The following is a 22,246-nucleotide window of genomic DNA, read 5'->3' on the forward strand; positions in this document are numbered from 1 at the left end:
CTTTTTCATCCAGGCCCACATGGGGTGCATACGCACTAACAATGTTCACAATAAACCTATCTATAACTAGCTTAATAAACATCATCTTATCACTGATCCTCTTTACCTCTGCCACACACTTCCTAAGATCCGCATCTACTAGAATACCTACTCCATTCTTATCTCTTGAGCCTCCTTAGTACCATAATTTAAATCCGTCCACATCCTGAGCTTTGGAACCTACCCATCTAGTCTCCTGGACACAAGCTATATTAATCTTTCTCCTCTTAAGACTCTTCACTAGTTCTATGGACTTCCATGTAAGCGACCCTATGTTCCACAATCCTATTCTCAACTTACAAAAACCCGTCTCCCTCTTACCACTATTTCCCCTCACCTTCAACCCCAATTGAGGACATGACCCTAGTCCACCATCAGTTACCAAAGCCACTAAAATGCTATGAACTACAAAGTGAAAAACTGATAACAAATAAATCTAGATAATTCAAGCAACGAGATAATACTTGACAATAAAGATAAAATTCGTCGAAGGCTTCGCCGGAGAAGGAACGACGGGTCTAGCGAATCTAAATTGCACACCTTCCTTGAACCAAACAAAAAAAACAGATATGAAGCTATATGCAAGAATCAACCAACTACTAAGATCAGCACTACAAGGAAGATTACTACACCAAACTCCCTACAAGAAATATATACTAAGCACAATAGAACAAGAAATACTATACAAAGCAACTAGCTGTAGAAGTCGTACTAACACAAGAAAGGTTGCAAAAATACCCTAAATAGCTTATTCAGATGCTGCTTAGTGAGAGGCACACAAAAATTAAAGATTAAGGGATAGAAAGCACCGAGATTAGTATGATTTTCTTGGTCAAATTGTCACTGTACTGTTCGCCGGAATCTTGTATCTGGGTCAGATCTGTAATACTACCTGGTAATCGCCGGAAGTGGACTGGAGTGACCGGAGGTGTTCACGTTTCAGAACAAGAAAAGAAAGAGAGAGAGAGAGAGAGAGAGAGTCCTCGAACTTTTTTAATATTTTCAAACATGAAAACCTTTTATAAAACATTTTAACAACTGGAAAAAAACAGTTTTGGAGTAGCATGAAGTATGCATCTTCAATAGAGAGTGTGGTAACAAAATTTTGATGTGAAACATAAATTCCCTCAATGAGAAAAGCTTTCAACGAACTTCTGGGAGTTAGTTTAGAATAAATTTATAAAATAAAACAAATTTCTAAAAGCCAAAAGAATTTCAGGATTTTCTGTCAAATAGTAATTGGGGGTGGCGGGGGGTGGGGGAAGGGAACCACCCAAAACTTGTTATTGAGCACTAGCTGCAACAGTTGGTAGCAAACGTTAATGAGAACTAAAAGTAATTATCGCAACAAAATTTTCATCTGTAAGAGCATTTTGCTGTGCTAACTGCTAAAAAGCCACATTATTGACTGGTAACAGAAAGAGTTCTTTCTGTTCATCACTTCACATTACAAAGCATCTTTTTGTACGAACTCTAAAGGGCCACCTCAATGAGAAGTTAAATTGACTAGTAACAGTACTTGCAAACATAAAATGCAGCAATGGCTGCAAGGATTGATCCTATTTTCATGAGCTAGATGTATTACTCTACTATGGATCAATGATCATAAAATAAAGACATTTACGAAGCAAAAGAACCTCTTTTTTTTTTAACTCAGCAACCATGATTGACAACTTTGAAACAACTTTTATGGAAGTCCAGTGATTCATTGGACGGGGAAAAAGTAGCGAAGCAAATCAACCAACAAGACAGCTTCTTGTGGGCTTTGGCCAACCATCCACACACTGAAGCTTGGCCCGAAGTAGTAACCAGCATCACTCCAGCATTTCAACAATGTCAAAGGAAAAGGACCCTGTATAATACCATGAGGATCCAGATAGTGCCAAATTGCTACTTCAGGGTTCAAATCAGTAGATTGTTTTCCATATTGTTGGTCCTCAACATCTGGATCATCATCGCTCAATTCAATTACCTCAGTTTGAGTCTCCTGGACCTGTACTTGTTGAGTGACGACATCTTCTCCAGAGGCCATGACCTGCATTTCTCCACTTCTTTCAACTCTTACAGAAATGGTAGTATCTCTTTGTTCTTGAATCATGTCTGCGTGTTGATCTGTGTTGAATCAGACACAGAATATTTCAGAAACCAATTATAGGACCGTGTGTAACCCTACTTGTTTATTAAGTTATTAGTATTAGATTATTGGGTTCCAGAATTGGATTTCACAGAGTGAAGTTTTTTTTTCTAGTGGACGTCTCCATTGACAGGCAAATTAGAGTTTGCGCATATGCTTCCTTCCTTTTATACCCTTGAAGATGTATCACTCAAATATTTGTCACATTTTGATCACTAAATAGAAATGTGACGAGCCTTTGCGGACTTCAGGCTTTTAAACCCCAAACCCAAATTACTCTGGTCTCAATCAACAAAATTAGAAACAAAACTAAAGGCACTTAATTTCAAAAAACAGGTGAAGAAGGAATCACCATTTCCATCAGCAATGGATGCATCTCCACTTACGAAAATCCTATTGGATGGGACCATGGTATCTACTGAAAATAAAATACAGTCACACTTGGGGAAAGTACAAGAAATCACATGCCAGATATTGACTGAGTAAAGTATTGTGATCCTTCTCTCATCGTTAAAGGCGCTGTGGGGCAACTCAACTAGAAGAGTGAATGTTAGGCATGTATGTAGGTAAGACTCAGACTATGTACGCTGGCAGTAGCCCTCGTCATGGATTGTTCTTTGATTGAAGGAACAGGACAGAAGAGAACCAGGACCATATCCTTCACACATTCAGTCTGATCTTATCTGCGTTATTATTTGATCATAGCTATACTGTATTAGGGACTCTGTTTCGGGATCTTAATTGTCTGGATAAAGAGTTTCAACCAATGGGAAGTTCTTTAATTGGGTGATTGACCTAGTAAAGCAACCTTTCGCGCTAGGTCCTCACTTCCTAAAGCTAACATGTATCCAGAACAGTAGGAACGCGAAGTTGCGCTACGAAATCCTCTCTCCATACCATGACCTCCCCTAGTATTCCATTCTCCCTCTTGTTTTCATCCCTGTCACATTTGAATTAGCTCCCAAGACATGGAGTCTTCTCGAAGCTGTCCAAGTAAAGCAGTGCCAGATACATATGAAATAGTTTTCTGTATTTTAGAGCAGTCAATTCCTTATTCTATCCTCCTCTGAGGGGTTTCATCATAAGCAAAAATTGTTGTGGAAATCAAGGGAGAGTGCCATTTTAGAATAAATAATATAGTTTCCGATTCCCCCGAGCTTAAGGGTCACTTACAGGAGGTAGCTGGTCAATCGACTGACCAAAACTTAAACTCTTATGAATCGGCCATCCGGGCTAATCAACTTAGGCCTTTGTGAAAAAGTCCACAGGGCGTTAAGCCAGGTGAGGTAAGTTTGAAAGCTAGAGAGTTGATGAGGAGGCTTTTCTAAGAAAAAGGCGCTTAATTTCAAAAACCAGGGGAAGAAGAAATTACCATTTCCATCAGCAGTGAATGCATCTCCATTTATGAAAATCCTATTAGATGGGATCACGGTATCTCCTGAAAATAAAATACAGTCACACTTGGGGGAAAGTATAAAAAATCATGTCAGATAATGACTGAGCAAAGTATTGTGATCCTTAGTCAGATTACAGGAAACAATATAACTAAAGAATAATAGAAATGCAGAATAGCTACTTATAATTATAGAAAAGATTTAACCCTACCCTCACAACATGCAAAACAAAGTATAAAAGTGAAAAAGGACTAGCAAATTTGATATAGCAAAAGATGACTAAAATAAGCATAACATCCAGTTTGCAAAATACTAAACTTACTCATCAAGTCAGGGTTCAATGATTTGAACTGACAAGCACAAAATATCAATTTTTCAAGAGGCAGAAATAGTATTAAATCAAACAAATTGATTGAGACTATTATTTCGAGAAACTATTGAATTGTGTGACCACCTCATCTAAAGAGAGGACACTTTTTTAATTCTAATTATGTCTTCATGTTCAGCCGACTCTCTTTCTTGGACCAAGCACATGCATCTTCACGAACTTCATTTGATGCTTAAAACTATTTCAACAAAAGCCAACATTGTGAGGGAAAAAGGTGTCACCAAGCGTTGGGGAAGGCAGATGAATTCCCCCAATACAAACTGGCATGGCCTTGCTTGTCTGAGTCCCACTTTGAGGGGGGGGGAAAGACCCAGAAGAGGGCTTCTGGCGATGGGTTGGAGACCTGGACTGGATTTAAAGAAGTAATTGAATACTAGAGTAAGAAGAGTCTTTTGGGAAACCTACTGGTCATCATTTTATGTATGAAGAGACAAAAGGGAAATACACACTAGCAATTTTGGGCAGGTTCATCAATGATTAAGGATAGGAACAAAATAACCAAGTAGAAGTTTGGCATATTACTAAAAGAAACAGTGAATTTGTCTTCTTTGACTATTTGTCATATGAATACTGCAAAGATATACAATGCATTGCAGCATATAATCTAATTAATTCTGCTGGCAACTGACAGCTCCGATATTTGTTCTCTTTGACGCTGCTGGTCACTCGGTAGAAATCATTGATCTGATATATCCAGCCTTTCTTATCATATGCACATTGGAGGTGTGAAAGATTATAGACGAGGAACACAAAAGGAAAAAGAACATAAGAATTCTTCTCGCCACCACCTTTGTCCCTAACACATTACAGCCGCCTTTACTTTCACTAACTTGACTTGCCAAATCTAAAATATCTGGTTGGCAACCCCAAATACTTTACTCCCCCCGTTTCAAAATAGATGTTGTTTTTAGCTTGGGCGCACCCCCTTAAGAAAACTACACTCTCCTACAAAGTAAGAAATGTTTATACCAACTTACCCTTAAATCAAATGCCTTGAAAAAGTAGCAGCTCTTTAATGGTTTCTTGGTAATGTAAAATTTCATTTAATTATATAAGGGTAAAATTGGAGGAAAAATAAATGTCTTCTTGATTTTGTGAAGTACCACTTATTTTGAAACAAAATAAAAAGGTGAAAACACCATTTATTTTGGAACGGAGGGAGTAGATGACAGAGGTATCTGCTCACATGAACTCAACTGGTGCCTCAAAGCAAATCAGACATCTTCAAAGGTCTCTTGTATATCTACCACAACTAAAGATCATTTATTTTCCAATTACAATTGTCAAAAAGACAAACCTATCTCAACCATCAGGACAGTTGGAACTTTTTTAACTCCAGGGGTAAAAGTTGTAGTATAGCATTTCAAGATTCCAAAAAATAACTGATTACTGAGGAAAGAGAAGTCACCACTAACTTCTGCCCCTACGAAAGTTGTCTGCCAGTTCGACAGTCAATTAGTTTGGTTTTTCCATTTTCTACTCAAGCTATTTTAACCTCTCATTTCCTTCCCTTCCACTGAAACAATCTCCATTTACTTCCCCCATCCCCAACCCTAGTCAAGACAATTAAAAATGGATCTCTGGAATTCTCTTCAGATTAAAATTCTTGTTTCAGGAATCAATCTCAAAATAACTTATTTGAGTCCAAACTTTATTAAGCTTTCAGACTGAAAGATGAAAATGTAAGAAAGCTTTGTAAATATTGCACATCCAAATGCTTCTAGAAAATGGCTAAAGCTCCAAAAAGTAAAACAAAATGGGAAGGTTCAACTGAATAAGCTTTTAGAAATCGTGAAGTTCTGTTGCAGAGTGGATGGTAGAACTCACCTGCACCAGAAATGTCAGTAGCTCCATTAGGACTTGACTTTGGTGAACAACCATTTTCTCTTTCTTGTTCCACTACATTTTCTTCTAGGGCATCAACAGTTTTAACTTCAGGCTCTAATTCCTCAGCTACAACTTTTGGCATCACGGAAAAGAGTCTATCCTGTTCTTTTTTTGTTTGTAGAAGCTGCTTCCTCTCCAGAAACTCAAACAGTGTAACTCTAAAGTAGGTCAAGGAGACACTTAGGTTCATCAGCAGGATCAACAAGCTTAACAGGCTTTTAGCTTTTACACTGAAGCCCCAACAACCATAGAGGCATAATTTTGTAAACTTTGCCTGAAAACTAGCATACATAAGCAATATTGAAGCAATGCATCAAAGAACAAATAGGAACCAAAGAAAACTTGTATAACCTTCTCAATGAATGCATACTAATAGGAGCTCTATATTAAACAGGATGATATTGTCATTAACACTCCATCATGCAATAATAACTATCCAGAGTTTTAGAAACATGCAAACATATGTACTTCAAAAAATTCCCCATGCTAAGAATAATTGGAGTTACTCTAAAGTAAGAACCAGAAAGAGATGTGTCAAGCAAATTGACTTGATCACCTCAGGCGTACTGCTACTGTCTAAAAATACTTAACATTGTTAAGACCCCACAGCTGTTAAGTGTATATATAATCTCCTTATATAGTTTTGGACAATCTTCATAACTTAAACTAGCTTTTGAGGTTGAGTCAGGCCGAACATTCATTTTCTCAACATGGTATCAAAGTCGGACGTATCCTTGATGTTGGACAACCCAATGTTGGGCCCCCTATATATTTTTGGACAATCTTCATAACTTGAACTAGCTTTTGTGGGTTGAGTCAGGCCCAACATTCATTTTCTCAACATGGTCATCAAAGTCGGACATATCCTTGATAATGTACTACCCAATGTTGGGCCCCCTATGTTATGTTAATCCATGTTCTAGATATTCAGTCTTGACTGTGCAGGGATGGGGAGTCAGAATCTACATGGGCCTATATGGGTTGTATCCTCTTTGAAAGGTCTTGAACAATTCTTATTACTTGAGCTAAACAAATTTATTTCCAAATTATTTAACCTAGTGTTTTCTGTCTCGAACTACTTTGACATATTTCGCTACATATATTATTTATCCTCCAACTACACAAACAAAATAACTAATCCAGAATAATTAGAAGTACTATAAACCAATATCGACTAATATAAAGAATTTTTCAAAACAATCTATAAATTAACACTTCTTTTTTATATACAAGAAATCCTCGAGGGCCAGTTGTGCACGGTTCAGAACACACGGTTAATAATGCCCCCCCCCCTCTCTACTCTTCCCACATATATATCATGATTTAGTCTACCGCAAGGTCGTAGTAGTGACATGCCCCTAACCCATAGATCACGTCCTAATTTAACCCAAGGTTGTTAAATATAATAAAATATGAAGAAGCATAATGTTGGGTTGGTTGAAAAGTGTTAGATAATGGCTTGATATGAGCAAAATCAAAATGGGTAGGTGGTAATATACCAAAGAAAGCTTGGAAAAATATAACAAGCAATTAGTTTATAGGAATTTGAAACAGAAATTATTTCCAACTAAGAAAATTGAGCCTTTTGTGATGACCAAAAGGGTCAAGTTTTATAGGATGGGGAGAGAATTTAACTTTTTCTACCAAAGTCAACATAATAAAGTACTTAATTTTTTGCTCACAAAATACCACAAAGGGCAAACTAGGTCATACATTTTGGGATGGAACTAATAACAAAATAAAAAGCCATATTAAGGTTTTGGTGTTTGAAGACTTATTTCATGACAAGGTAAATTGGAAAAAACACAAGAATGCTATTGATCAAGAAAGCATTGGAGTACCATCAAAAACTCACGATAAGCATCATTTCAGGCTTTGTTAGCGAGGAGATAAGTTTCAGCCAGGAACCATATAAATTGCAGTCAAGTAGGAAGTGTGCCACAGTTGATTTTGAATAACCAAACTTTTTCTTGACCAAAAACAAATCTACACTAATTCTCCATAGCACAATTTTGAATTAATACCATGCACAAGAAACAGGAATTCAGTCCAGAAAAATGAATGGTGCAAATAGATCAGAAGACTACCTCAAACAATGACTCTCTTGTTACTCTATTTGCTAGTTATTAGATTATAGTCACTCTGACTAAACTAGCGCATATGACAATTTGAGCTTCCAAAAACATCGTGATCACCAAATTTCTTGGGAATCGAGGAGTCAAGAGGAGGAGAATTACCAACATATAATCTGCAGACAACAATTACTAACTGTGCTTCTCTTATCAGGGACAGAAATTGCTGCATTAAAGAGCAAGTTTGCCTTGCAACCACTAGAAGATGCAAAATATTTTAATAGCAGAACCTTAAGACATATGAAAGGATATTGTTTGCGCCATCCCTTTTCATTGGCATGATCAATGCGCTTTTGTAACAACACAACTTCTCTCTCAATCCACTGTAGCCAAATCAAAACATGAGATAGAGTAAAGATTAGATACACATGGAAATGAATGGTGATGAACATAGTAGCAAATCTGTAGACAGTAACAAGCAACTACATGAGTGACAAATCATGCAACATCCTTCAGAAGAATGACATGGTCAAGTCCGCATGCTTCAGGGAAAAGTTCAAATACCAACAGGGCACATTTTAAACATGGTTGCATGTGAAATGATATTTTTCTAAGTAATGATAAGGTTGTTAATCAACAAAGAAAAATGAAAATTCTTAAAAGATGAGATCAATTCAGAAGCACTTATTTAACACATTCATTTATGATACTAAATGGTTAGTGTCCCACATTAGTTGAGAGAACGGGATGGTCTCTTTTTATATGAGCTTGGGTAATTCTCACCTTATGAGCTATCTTTTGGGATTGAATTATGGGCAAAATCTATTTTCTTGACGCGGTATCAGAGCTAGATCCATCTCTGTTCTTGATTTACCCTTTCACGCAAAGTCTATTATGTTGTCCACACATCAAATGTGCAACTCTAGGCATGTGAAAGGGTGTTAAGTGTCCTACATTGATTGAACAATATCTCCTTATATGCTTATGGACAACCATCATATCATGAGCCAGATTCTGGGGTTAAGTTAGAGTCGAGGTTGATTTCATTTACAACAACAACTACTCCTCAATCCCAAACAAGTTGAGGTTGGCTATATGAATTCACATTGGCCATGTTACTCCATTTAAGCTCTGCTCACTAAGCATTTTTTTCAATTGTCAAAGGTAATTCATTCACACGAAATTTTCTTCAATGGTTCAGTAAGTGAACTTGCTAAAGTAGGGATTTTCGTTGTCATAGCTCTCATGAAAAAGATGACATCGTTGTTTATCTACCTCATAGTTTCTTGGAAGCAAAGAATATTTGCCTTCAAGTGCTCTACTAGGCTTTTGACCATCCTTCTTTTCCCCAAACCATTTAACCCCCTTACATTCCATGACACAAGCTTGAGCTTCATTACTTAAACTTTGATTCTCCTTTCCCCTTATTTCTGTCCCCATTACAAAGAATATTCCATTATTTCCCAAGCCCCACAACCAAACATCGGGATTATCAACCGGATTGACTTGCCTATGACATAAGGCTAACAATCTTTGAAACTCAGTCACTTCCCAATCTTGATATTCCCTTCTAAATCTCAACTCCAAAAAGTCTATCCATCTTTTGTCCCCCTAATTAGTTGTACTCCTTGACAAGATATTTTGTACAATCGCTGAAATTCATCCTTCAATAATATGTCCCCAAAATTTACTCTATCTCCGTCTTGACCTTGAATGAGATATTTTCGCAAAAAATGCTCCCATCCCTTCATGACATTCCTCCACAAACCACAACCGAAATGATTTACTATTGTTGATTCAGTAATTGTGGAATGACCTCCTAATCCCTCATTAGGGATTACATAATTACATTCAACAGCTTTCCTCTATGAATAGGTGTTCTGAGCATGTAGCCTATACACCTACAAACACTTTCTGAATAGAGTTCACTATTATTGGTTGATTTCTATTAAATATTTTGAGTGATATTGTTAGTTCATCTTCTATACATCTTTATCTTAAGGCATAACTCCTATAACAATGTACCAAAAAACTAATAACTCGTATCTGTCAACAACTTCCCTCTCGGTCACTCACATTTCACATTTCTGAGTCTTCCCACTGGAATATGGTCCTAACACATACACAGGATTATTGACATCATCAATTTATATTAAGGGCAAACATCTAGCCTGGAAAAAAAGGTTGAAAGTTGCATATAATAAGCACAGTGTAGATGGATTTTCACAAACCATTTCTTTGAGAAAATAGCTTCCAGCTCAAACAAAAAGCAGTTGACAAGGACAACCAGACAAAGAGACTCGGTGGAGAATTCAAACTTACATGCTTGGTGATATCCTTGTGCAGAACTTGCGCTTTTGACTCAAGCTCTAACTGCCAAGAAGTGGGTAAATGAATTGCCAACTTAAAAACAAAGTTATGATGTTAAAGAAAAACAGGTCATACATTACCAATCTGAAGAACAAAGTTATAATGTACTACACATAACTCAAAATGAAAGTAAATCTCAACTTATAGCGCTAACAAGTTCAGAAAACTTACGAGTTACTCCTTCCCACAAAAATAAAAGCATTCATAAGAAGAAAGAATAGGACCAGATTATTAAGTGTTAACATAGTTCAGCATAGAGGCCATGCTAAATCCATGCTGAATATTCACACCAAAGTTATTCAGAGTAATAAATCATTGATAGAGCGTCAAGATCTAGAAAAATACAGTAACTGACAATTTCCAATGCTGCAGTCTACAGAAAAATAATTTTTTTTTTTAAAAAAGAAGCAGCTAAGATTGGAAGAGATGGTGATTGGTTTTGCCACATATACTGCCACATAATTACAACAGCAGTGGTGTGAAGCAGAAATGACACAGTAGAGGCTAGACGCTACGATAGAAGCTATTAGTTTGTTAAAAAGAACAAAGCTAGTCAATTTGAAGAGATACGCCTACTCAAGATAATATTATACCTGTTCTTTCCATGTCTTTTCATTTATATATAAGTTGTCCAAGTGATCATTTCCCTGAAAGGTCTATAATATCATAGCAAAGAAAACCTGAAGTTTTCATGAAGAATTCTTTTTACAAATTGTGGATTTCATCTCTCCTTAGGAAACAACAATATCCACCTCGGAGTGAAGAAGCTGCATCTTTTCATAAGTCTGACTAGATTCTCTACCAAATACAGGATTGAGAAAATATCCATAATCAGTTTGGCTACAGCCTAAGAATCCTTGTAGAGATGTCTTTGTTATCAAGTCAAGGAAAATTGCACCAAGAAAAAAATATGAGATATGCAGACATGACTTAAGATAATCAGCTTCGTCTGTATGCAATAATTCTTGATTCTTAAATCTAAGTGATATCAGATTTCAAGCATAGCAGAACTGAAGAAAGAAGAGTTAAGAAATAGAGAACGACGGTAGACTATGAAAAGTAATATATCACCCTTGAGAGGAAAGGGATGTCACAAGCAAATGAAAATAGGAGATGCAAAACAAAGGAAGAAGAAAATATAAAAAGGATAGGAGGTTTTGATTCAAGAGGAGAAGGGTAGAGGGTGGGCCCATTATCCACCAAGTTTTAGAACCATGAGCCATTGCCCTCGGGGATATCTCGGTTATCAAGATAAATAACAGAATGAAAGACTTGCTTGTGCTTAAGATATCTTACAACAGTAGGCCTCTTGAGTGAACCAGCTTTTGTTCTTTCACGCAAATCCTCACATTCTTCCTGTCAAAAAAACGAGAAATTCTTACGAAAGAGGAAACAAATACAATATTGGACGAATGAAGCAGAAATATAATGGTATATAGCAAGTGTTCATATAGAAGAAAAGCTTTTTACATTTGCACATATTAATTTTAGACCTATTTTTTTAATTATTAGTATTTTTTCTGTGTGTGTATGAATATATATGTGATTCAAGATAAAAGCATTGTGGTAGATTGACATCCACTATATGATGATGGATTGCTAGTGTAAATATACACAACGATACACCAACGCAATATACATATACATTATATACACTCCTTCCCCACTAGTTGCATTTGCTCTTATCAGAGCCAAACTATACCTACTTTTACATTAGATTGTTTTTGACACTGAACTTTTACATTAGATTGTACATAGATTTTCCCTTTAATAAAACATTTAAAACTTCAGAAACTATATAAAATAGGTAAACTTACGAAAATATCTACAGTAAAATCTTGGTCAAACATTATTATGTTAAATTCTCAAGAAGTGAAATATGACAAATACTTTGGGACACTGGAATATTTAAGTATAACCTTACAAGTAACATGGATAGATTGCTTTTAAGGTAGAACAGAAAAATATAATCATAATCACGGGCGTGCCAGATTTCTGTAGTCATACGAAATTAGTTATATAAGAAAACAGGAGCCCTCCAATCTTGTTAAAATTAGCAAATCTATTGACTAACACCACACAAGAGAGAAAGACTACTCTATATACCAGAGCCGCTGTGTTGAAAGAAATTGACAAATACACTCCATCCAAATACACCAAGCAGTTATACAAATATGAAATATGTACATGCTAAATGCAGAGTACTTATAGTAGTAGCATATGGTAGCTAAATAGTGACAAGGAGTTTCTCACACCAAGTACCTGGTTGTCCACACAATCAGAAGTAACTTTATCAATAAAATGCAAGTTACCGCACTCAAGGGTGTGTGGCCTAATGGTCAATGAAGTGAGACAATATCACAGGAGACCAGTTGACATGGTACCTATGCTAGTGGGAGATGGCAGTTACGTGGTGGCAAATGTTAGGTGCACATAAAGTGGCATGGACACCACCATTATCGAAAAGATAAAAATAATAAAATAATAATAATAATAAATTTAAAAAATGCAAGCTAGTAATTTCCTAGTTTTGATCAATTACTAAGCATCCTCTGGTGCATTTCTTGACTTTTGAATAGAATACAGCTTCAAGAAATCATTTTTTCTTTTTTGTGAAAATTAAAAACCACTCAGATGTTTTGCCAAAGGAAGTCTCAGAATTACCATAACCCATCCCAAGAGGGGGCAGAGAATGGAGTAATTTCGGATCAGAGCCATGCAACACAATGATTGACCATATATACTTTTAACAGTTGCTTACCTCATAAAAATTATCATCAGATAAGGACGATATTGGAATGTCTTTCATCAAATTTGAAAGTTGAAGGTGAATTTCAAAAGCAGCATCACTGGCTGCTGCCGTAATCTTTTTTACACCTGGAAGCATTCAGCTTTACAATGAAAGAAGCAAGGAGGAGAGAGAATATTACTTAATGGAAAAGACAACATTTGTTTCCCCTTTTGTCATGGTCCTGTTCAACTATGCACACTCTAAGAAACACAAACATAAATCAGACATAATTCAAAATTGCCTTGATCATCAAAGTTTCAGGTAAACCACATATTTTAGGATTCGTAATTAGGCAAACAGTATTCTCTGGGAGTAGCTAATTGTTTGTGTTGCCCTTGGAGATTCATGAGAATTCCACAAGGAACAATGACGATGAAAAGGAGAAGAGAAAATGGCATTAAGAGGAGATAGCCTCTTTTAGAAGTATATCTTGAGACAATCTAAACAACAATAAACAGAAGCAAGCAATTAGATTATACAAAATTTCCTTTTTTGGCATGTGAGCAAAATTATTGGTATTAGACAAGGTTTAAGAAGATCTACACCCACAGTAGTCTCAGAACATATATCCCAATCATAAGTGTCCTTCACTTTATAAAGTTACCTTTCCAATAACAATTTTGGTTTCCTCGGTCAATCAATATAAATAGATGGAAACACAGGATATCTGATAAAAAAAGTGCAGAGTCTCTAAACAATGGTAGAATAGTGATGATAATTGTGAAAGTAACAACTCCTCCAACTGACAGTTAATGAGGAAGTAGTTCAACACCTATGCACCAAGTAGATAGAAATCTATCTAGTCCATTCATTATTTTACCACACTATAGTTCTTGCAGAAAACCATATCCATATACTCAAGACATGGCAGAGTTGAGAGTGTCAAACTGTAAATATAAAAGAACCAAGTACTCAAAAGAATGCAAAAGATCTTCCCCAACAAATGTCCTAAAGATATGATCATTAGACTACTTAATCAGCAAAGTACAAAAACTCGTCTCCACCAGCAATATGATGTATGACTATCTTGGGTGGCGATGAGGGCAAATGGCACCTTATCAAAGAAACCAAAAAAAAGGCAATTTCAAATGGCAGTTTCCATAAATAATTCCTTCCCAGAATAAAAATATCCTCGTAGTGGTCAGACGGTATTTTCCTTTTAGCATGCCAACAGAACAAGGAAAAGAACAAAACCATTTATATAAGGGTTTTAGAACAGATGCAAAAAGAGAGAATCTATCCAAAGAAGGATGGAAATCAGAAGGGATTTTTTTATAAAATTACTGAAGACAGATTTTTTTAATGATTAAATAATAAATTTTATTGAAAGTTTGGGCGAAAAAATACTTGTTTACAAAATGTACACCAAAAGGTAGAAAACCTACAAAAAGATGAAGTTTTCTACAAACAACACCCAATCTTCTATACATTAAAGAATCTCATGGGTGCACCAAAAAGAAATAGGGATAAGAGGTTATTCCTCAACTATCTACACTTTCAAAAGCCCTCCTATTTCTTCTATCAAAACAACCCACATAAGCACAAGTGGAGCAGCCTTCCACATCCAACTTATCCATCTTCCACAAATTATATACCGCTAGACCTATCTATAACAGTCTTGTTTTTGGCTTTTATAACGATTAGTTGTTAAACACCCATAACAACATTTGATGGTTAAATATTATTCGGTTGTTACAAGCAAAAATTATCCAAAAAGTTTTTTTATTTCTTAATGCTCTAAAAAGATTTAAAAAATTATTCAAATTTAAAATTTCAAAAGATATGCATATTTTACTAATTAAAAAAAGCTAATACATTATACTAAATGTTAGCACTTTGTCACCACTTTATAAAGATTATCAAGGGAATGAAATTTTTTAATGATGGAAGTATGTATTCACATAATATTTTTTTTATCATTGGTGGTGTATTAAAGTTTCTAAGTATTTGGTCAAAATCTCTAGACTTATTATTGGTAATCTTCAAGATTTTATTTCTATAAAGATGATTGTTATATTACCAAAAAAAAGAAGATAATTATTACATAGGAGTAATTTACAAAAAGCATATTGTTTATAAAGATGGATGTTGTTGTTACGGGTAAAAAGCTGTTATAAAGGGACATAATATAATATAAAAATCATTTCCGAAAAAAGAACTTGGCTTTTATAGTGAAATGTTATTATACATGGTGGTTGTTATAGAGACATCTTACTGCATACACATGTAAAGAGGAGCAACAATTCTGAAAACAATCCTTATCTTTTAAAAATATAAAGATGGGAAAATTTTAAGTTCGTCTCTGTTAAATAAAGCTCTTAAAGAATAAAACTGTATGTCTTTGTAACACCAAAAACAAAGGAAAACAACAAACATTTACTTTACGTCAATAAACAAATCTGATGTTATAACACATTATAATAGCAATCTCGAAGTCAAAAGTTTTGTGTTATTTGATAACTTTCTTTTCTTTTTTATTTGCTACTTATACCTTTTTCTTACCAGTTTGAGTACAGAGAAGAATTCTGAGTACTTACGACGTCCATATTCATTTTGGGAAACAATCAGCAATCACACCTTTCTAATTTTAACTAGAAATGCTTCACAAAGGACCATGACTACGGATTTGGTTACACAGAAAAATATAGAGGGAATCAGCATTTAAAGGCTGCATTGTTGCTTCCCTCACTTTTTGCCCTAGTCTCTCTTGTAGGAAGGGGAATCTTTTGTTTTAGGAAACATCAACGCAACATCGATCTTTTTTAGTCACTATAGGATTCTCAGAAAATAAAAGTGCACAATGAAAATATACCTTCAACTTGCTGAAGCTGGTGAGAGTTTTTCTGAAAGTAGTCGTTTGGGTCGGATTTTACCCTCACAAAGCTACCCACAATTTTATCTTCGAAACTTTCAGGGTTCTTCAGAAGATCCTGAACTAAGCTCCTCTTCAAGTACACAAGCTTAATGTTTTCAGCAATAACAGCGGCAAAACAGCTTTTAGGAACAACAGGAACCTTTTTCTTTGGACTCCCTATACTTTTTCTTCCCTTAGATGCTATTAAAATATCCTCCTCTTTTGAACTGTTAGAAGATTCATCCTCTGATTCATCATGGTTCACACTGAAGTGCACTTCCAACAAATCATAGATTTTTATCCGCGGTATAGTTTTCTTTCCGAAAAGGGAATGAAGTCGCGCATCACACATTACCCTCTTTTTCTTTTGTGGATTAAGAAGACCATTTGAATTTACATATTCAGTGACAAACGCCGTCACCTCTTGTTGAGAGTATGTTTTGCTTGTATCTTTACCAATTGATTGAAGGAATTCAATCAACGGTTTGGATCCCCATCCAACAAACTCTAGTTTCTTGATTTTGACATTTCTCTTTCTTTTCGAAGAAACGGGTAACTGATCCTTGACTTCTTCAACCCAAAAGGAGTTCCCATCCATGCTGTCGAGATAATATGCCAACACGAGCTTTTACACTTCTGGAAAAGAAATTACCACAAACTCATATCATTATATGGACAAGCGCAGAACTGTTTCATTACAAATAAAAGCTAAAACAAAATGCCAAACTGAAATGGTATTTGATGATAAGACAAGCCTCTCCATCTGTCAAGGTTGAAAGCAGAAGCAATGCTCAGTTTGCCTGGAAGATCATAGAAAAGAGTTGTGCAATGGAACCAAATTCAAACAAAAATTTTACGCTACATCTGATTTTGGTGATATCGACATTTGAACATCTTTTTACTCAATCTGAACACAACTTTACCTACAAATATATCAAATTTGACCAGTATATTGATTAGACAAGCCTTATATGTATTCAGGATCTGAATCTCCGCCTAGGGGACAGAAACCAGATATTTTCATCTGGCTCAGGCCAAATTAATGATTTTATTTCTACACAAGCTTGATTCTTATTTCCCATTATTATAATGAAAAGTGGGTTATTTAAATATCTAAACAGAGCATCATGAAAGTAACCATCATACTTTTCCTTCTTTTTATAACGAGTAAGGCCAAAAGTAGTTATCAGGCTTAATGAGGAAACCCAAGAAGGGGGTAGATCGTACCTTCTTCTCTACCTCTTATCTCAGAGGTGTCTTGAGCGCTGCCACAAGGACTCTTTCCAATGATTGATTAGCAACAGCACCACTAAATATATGTATGCACCTTCATAGCATAGCAGTCATACAAATTTCTATTCAAGTATCTTTCAATAAAATGTTTCAAATATTTATCTACAAAAGCAACAAGATCTCCCAGATTAGTAGATAAACTAAAGATTTTCATATTTCAAACTCACAAAAAGAAACCCAAGAGATTTATGTGATTCATGGTTTACCTTCAGGAAAATATCACTTCCTTGAGTGAAATCTAAAGCATGGTTGCTTTAGATTGTCGAGTAGACCCTCTTCATCTTCTCTCGCTCCTCGCTCTCTCCATCAAAGACAAACCACGCAGCACTGTTTTAAATCATTGTCATTGAATGAAATATGCATATATAGGTGGATATGTGATGTTTTCTCTAGAACTATTTAATACCTCGATCTTAACGCCAAAAAAAGGAAAAAAGCATTTATTAATTCCACACAAGCTTAACTACAAAAAGTTATTCATTTCACCAAATTTCATCTTGGACCCACGTGTCACTTATAAATTCACCTCTTCTTATTGCTAAATCTTAAAGTCATTTAAGAGATCTAGAAATGAATTAAATAAAGGGAAAATTACACGAGTTGGCAAACATTACTAGTTTATTATTCCATATGGGTATAGTTTTATTTTATTACCATTCGTGAGTATATTTTAGTGAGATTTGTTATAATTCGTGGGTAAAGTGTTTGTATAATTCGCTATACAATTTGCAGTTTTTGTATAGCGTTTGTATAATTCGCTATACAATTCGCAGTTTTTGTATAACGTTTGTATATTTCGCTATACAATTCGTGTACAGCGTTTGTATAATTCGTTATACAATTCGCAGTGTTTGTATATTTCGGTATACAATTCGCGCACAATGTTTGTATAATCGCGCACATTAGTCATTCTAAATGGACCATAGCAAACATAAATTTGCCATTGTAAGTAATTAGGGAAACTATACCCATATGGAGTTATTATGCTTAAAAGGTTTGCCATATATGAAATTTTCCCTTAAATAAATGGGTCATCAAACATTTTTCATTAGTGATTGGAGAGAAAAGGGAAGAAAAATATCAGCAATTAATTATTTTACTTTTATTTTTGAGAAAGTAACAATTGATGCAGTCAAGGTTAATTACAAAAAGACTAAGATCAGTCTCCTATTCCTTAGATTCACAAAGTTGCTATAACATCTACAAAGGATTCATGATCTTCCATATATATTAATTTACATCAAAAATAAAACAAAGCTAAGCACTTCATCTTCACATCCTGGGGAGCTGCATTAATCTTCAAAGCATCTTAGGTTCCTTTTCTTCCACATTGTCCACCAAATACAAGCAGGGACAATTTTCCATCTTTCCTTTTGAATAGCTAAGCTATTATAACTGTTCCAATTCTCCAGAGTCTCCAGGATACTTCCAGGCATTACCACACAAGTCCTTTCAAATTTATGAAAATCCTCCACATCTGACTTGTTATTTTGCAATGTGAAAAAAGATGATTGATTGTCTCTGCCCCTTCTCCACATAGACAGCATGTTGAACACAGCTGTAGTCCCCTCTTCATTAAGTTATCCTCAATTAGCACTGCATTTCTAGTCAGTACCAAGATAACACATGCTACTTTAAGGGATTTTGACCTTCCAAATAAGTTTCCAAGGCCAACAGTCAATCTGATTGTTTGAAATATTGTTTTTCTGTAGGCACCTTTGACAGAGTAAGTACCTTGGCTATTTCCCAAACTCTATAATAGTCTTCAGAGGTGGAAACTCCTTTGAATCGTTCCAAGGTAAAGTAGAAATCTGAAAGCCTGTCAATCTCCCAATCGTTAAGCATCCGCCTGTATCTCAGATTCCAACCTTGATTGTCCCAAAAATCTCCAACAGTTGAGTTCTGTTTCTGATTCAAATTGTATACATTTGGATATAGCTGCTTCAGAGGAGTTTTTCCTATTCATTTATCTCCCAGAAAGAAATACTCTCACCATTTCCTACTTTAACATAGGAGTTGTTTTTGAACTTTGGCCACAAAATCCTGATTGATTTCCAAACACTAACTCCATATGGACTTCTTACCAGCTTTGTCATCTAATATCCTCCATGCCATATTTCATACTGATAACATCTCTCCACAGGGACTGTTCATTTGAGATAAATCTCCATATCCAATTCATCATGAGGCTGTAGTTTTCAATTTTCAGATTTCGAATTCTCAAGCCCCCATCCTTTTTGGTAACAGTAAGAGCATCCCATTTAACCAAATGAAATTTTTTGGTGTCACAGTTGCCTTGCCACAAAAAATCCTTCTATCACTTACACTTGGAGGAATTGGGAATACAGACATCATGTAAGTTGGCAAAGCATCTAATACACTATTTATCAAAGTCAATCCCCCCCCCCCCAAAGAAAGGTCCTCCGGTTCACCAACTTCTTTTCACATTTCTCCAATACATTGTTCCTTGGACTTGCTCTTTGTCCCCATGGCATACCCAAATATAATGTGGGAAGTTCACCAATTTTCCCTCCAAGTATTCCAGCCAACATGCTGATATTTGTTACCTCATTAACAGGGTATAAGAAGCTCTTATTCCAGTTGATATGTAACGCAGAGATAGCTTCAAATGGAATAAAAATTACTCTTAGCATTTTCAACCGCTTAACATTTAAGGGTGTGTATCGATCGGTTCGGTTCGATTTTATGTATTATCGGTTCAGTTTATCGGTTTTTGATTTTTAAATATGTTAAACTAATAATCAAATCAATAAGATATTCCTTATCGGTTTTCGGTTTATCGGTTATTGGTCCTTAATGTCCTTAATGGTTCGATTTTCGGTTTAACCAATAAGAAAATACTCATAAAACAAATATATGATTTCTCCAACAATTTGGCGTGACAGAACAATAATATAACTTTACATCATACTCATAAAATAGAAACAATAGTAACTAACACGAAAAGAAGTATACAAGTGCAACACAAATTAAAGAACTAGGACAATAATGTGAATTAAAGGCTAAAGGGCAAAAATAGTAACCCATAAGGCACTGATATTAATATTTAATATTTAAATAGGGATACTGTAATAAATTACTATAGTTTTAATAGGTTATTGGTTTACCCAATAACCTAATATTAAAAATCAATATCAAACCGATAACCCGATAATTTTTTTTTACGAAACCATTAAAAATCCGTTAACCCAATATTCCAATAGTAATAAACCGAAAGCATTTTTTCGATTCGATTTATTGGTCAGTTCAATTTTTGCACACCCCTATTAACATCAGCATCACAAAATATCAGAGTGTCATTTGTGTATTGCAAGTGAGATATCTCCAGTTTTACATCATTCCTAGAAGAGACATTGAAGCCTTTTATCCTGTTATTATTTGTGCTTTCTTCAACATATCATTAAGACCTTCATTGCAATGATGAACAAGAAAGCGGACATTGGTCATCCTGTCGCAAGCCTCTCTAAGATAAAAAGAAACATGTTGGTGAACCATTGACCAAAATAGAAAATTTAACTGCTTATATAGAACTTAATCCACTTGATCCATCTAGCACCACCACCCATCTTCCTCAAAGCTTCAAGTTGATAATTCCAGTTTAGATGATCATAGGCCTGTTGTATATCCAACTTGCATAGAATGCCTGGTTGTTTGCTTTAAATTCTTGAGCCCACACATTCGTTGGCAATAAAAATAGCATCCATGATTTGTCTTCTTCTTACAAAAGTCATTTGTTGTCCAGCCACCAGTTTAGCTATCACCTTTTTTAGTCTTTCAATAACTAGCTTGGAAATAATTTTGTAGATACTATCTATCAGACTAATAGGTCTAAAGTCAGTCAGCTCCTTTATTCCATCTGCTTTGGAATCAAAGCCACATATGTGGCATTAAAGCTCTTTTCAGAAACACATCTTTCATGAAAGTTTTGAATAGCAACAATAACATCCTCACTCACCACCTCCCACCAGTGAGAAAGGAAAAAGACATGGGAAAACCATCAGGCCAAGTGCTTTTTCACCGGCACATGCTTGTACACTATCCCAAATTTCCAAATTGTTACTAAGTAGGTGTTCCTCTCTCACTCCACAGAAAAACAGTTTCAATTGCAAGGAAGAAAATGTACAAAAACCATTAAACTACTCATTCAACAAAATCTCATAATACACCCTAACTCGTTCAGTAAAAATTACATGACATAACCGAAAAACTTTAACAATTATAGGAAAAGCAATTAAATACTACACACAGACAGAAAAAAAAATCCCAGGAAACCAAATGATACCTGTGAAGCAGTGGCGGCAGCAAAAGATTCTCTGAGAAACCAAATTCAGCAACGGAAGAACTAACGCTCTCTTGAGGTTGTAGATACTGAAATGTAGATAGAATTGAACTGTATATCTTAATGGATATGGAAAATACAACAGTTTTTAAAGAAATTAAAGGACAAAATTTATGTAAAACAAACAAATTAAACTAAAATTTCCAAAAGGAGAAAGTTGAATAGAAACTGAGTTTATTGAGTTTTAACCTGAAGAGAGAAATTCACCGGCAAATTTAAGCAAAAAGGAGAAAGCGAAGAAGAGAGCGTCGCCGGAGAAGAGAAGAATATGCTCTTGTTTTTCCACTATGGGTTTTAGCGAACGTTATAACTTTTGTCACTTTGTGTACAGATTGCTGGAACGGTTGTTTGACTCGCCTTTCTCTTGACAAGTGGTTTGTTAGGCTGAAATTATAAATTAAGCTTTATTTATTTATACTCTTAAGTCTTTTAGTCTAGTATGCAAGTATAAAGATCATTATAGGTTAATTGTTTAGGTTTATATTCAATTCGGAAAAGGGCTTAAAATGCTTTTGAATTATTGAAAATGGTACGAAAATGTTCTTTATCCATTTATTGGGTCTAAAATGTCCTTGACATACACTTTAGATCCCAAAAAAACTTTTTCTTTAACCAAAAAAAGTATTTTAGGCCCTATATATGTATGGGGGTCATTTTTGTACCA

The 22,246-nt window shown here is 35.2% G+C and overlaps 1 protein-coding gene across 3 annotated transcripts; it reads right to left on the reverse strand.

Moving 5' to 3' along the window:
- Window positions 1–1,410: 1,410 nt before the first annotated feature.
- Window positions 1,411–21,954, reverse strand: LOC129886939 (uncharacterized protein At5g08430). Of its 3 annotated transcripts, none has more exons than XM_055961845.1 (12): window positions 21,790–21,954; window positions 21,526–21,611; window positions 17,429–17,549; window positions 17,157–17,256; window positions 15,888–16,565; window positions 13,046–13,161; window positions 11,581–11,640; window positions 10,237–10,287; window positions 8,226–8,297; window positions 5,783–5,993; window positions 3,546–3,611; window positions 1,411–2,151 (listed from the first exon to the last, which is right to left on the reverse strand). In XM_055961845.1, the coding sequence occupies exons 5-12, from the start codon at window positions 16,525–16,527 to the stop codon at window positions 1,745–1,747; spliced, it is 1,623 nt and encodes a 540-aa protein (XP_055817820.1). In that variant the 5' UTR covers window positions 16,528–16,565; window positions 17,157–17,256; window positions 17,429–17,549; window positions 21,526–21,611; window positions 21,790–21,954; the 3' UTR covers window positions 1,411–1,744. The 3 variants fall into 3 exon arrangements, with proteins under 3 accessions (XP_055817820.1, XP_055817818.1, XP_055817819.1); XM_055961843.1 differs by having other exon boundaries at window positions 21,772–21,954; XM_055961844.1 differs by having other exon boundaries at window positions 17,157–17,324; window positions 21,772–21,954.
- Window positions 21,955–22,246: the final 292 nt, after the last annotated feature.

This window comes from Solanum dulcamara, chromosome 4 (assembly GCF_947179165.1).
Source record: "Solanum dulcamara chromosome 4, daSolDulc1.2, whole genome shotgun sequence".
Classification (NCBI taxonomy): domain Eukaryota; kingdom Viridiplantae; phylum Streptophyta; class Magnoliopsida; order Solanales; family Solanaceae; genus Solanum; species Solanum dulcamara.

Coding starts and splice junctions, on each gene's coding strand:
- LOC129886939 (XM_055961845.1), bottom strand. CDS start 16,527: ATGGATGGGAACTCCTTTTGGGTTGAAGAAGTCAAGGATCAGTTACCC. Junction 10,288..11,580: donor CACTCAAGAGGCCTACTGTT/GTAAGATATCTT, acceptor ACTTCTTGGCAG/TTAGAGCTTGAGTCAAAAGC. Junction 5,994..8,225: donor AAAAGGGATGGCGCAAACAA/TATCCTTTCATA, acceptor TTTAGAGTTACA/CTGTTTGAGTTTCTGGAGAG.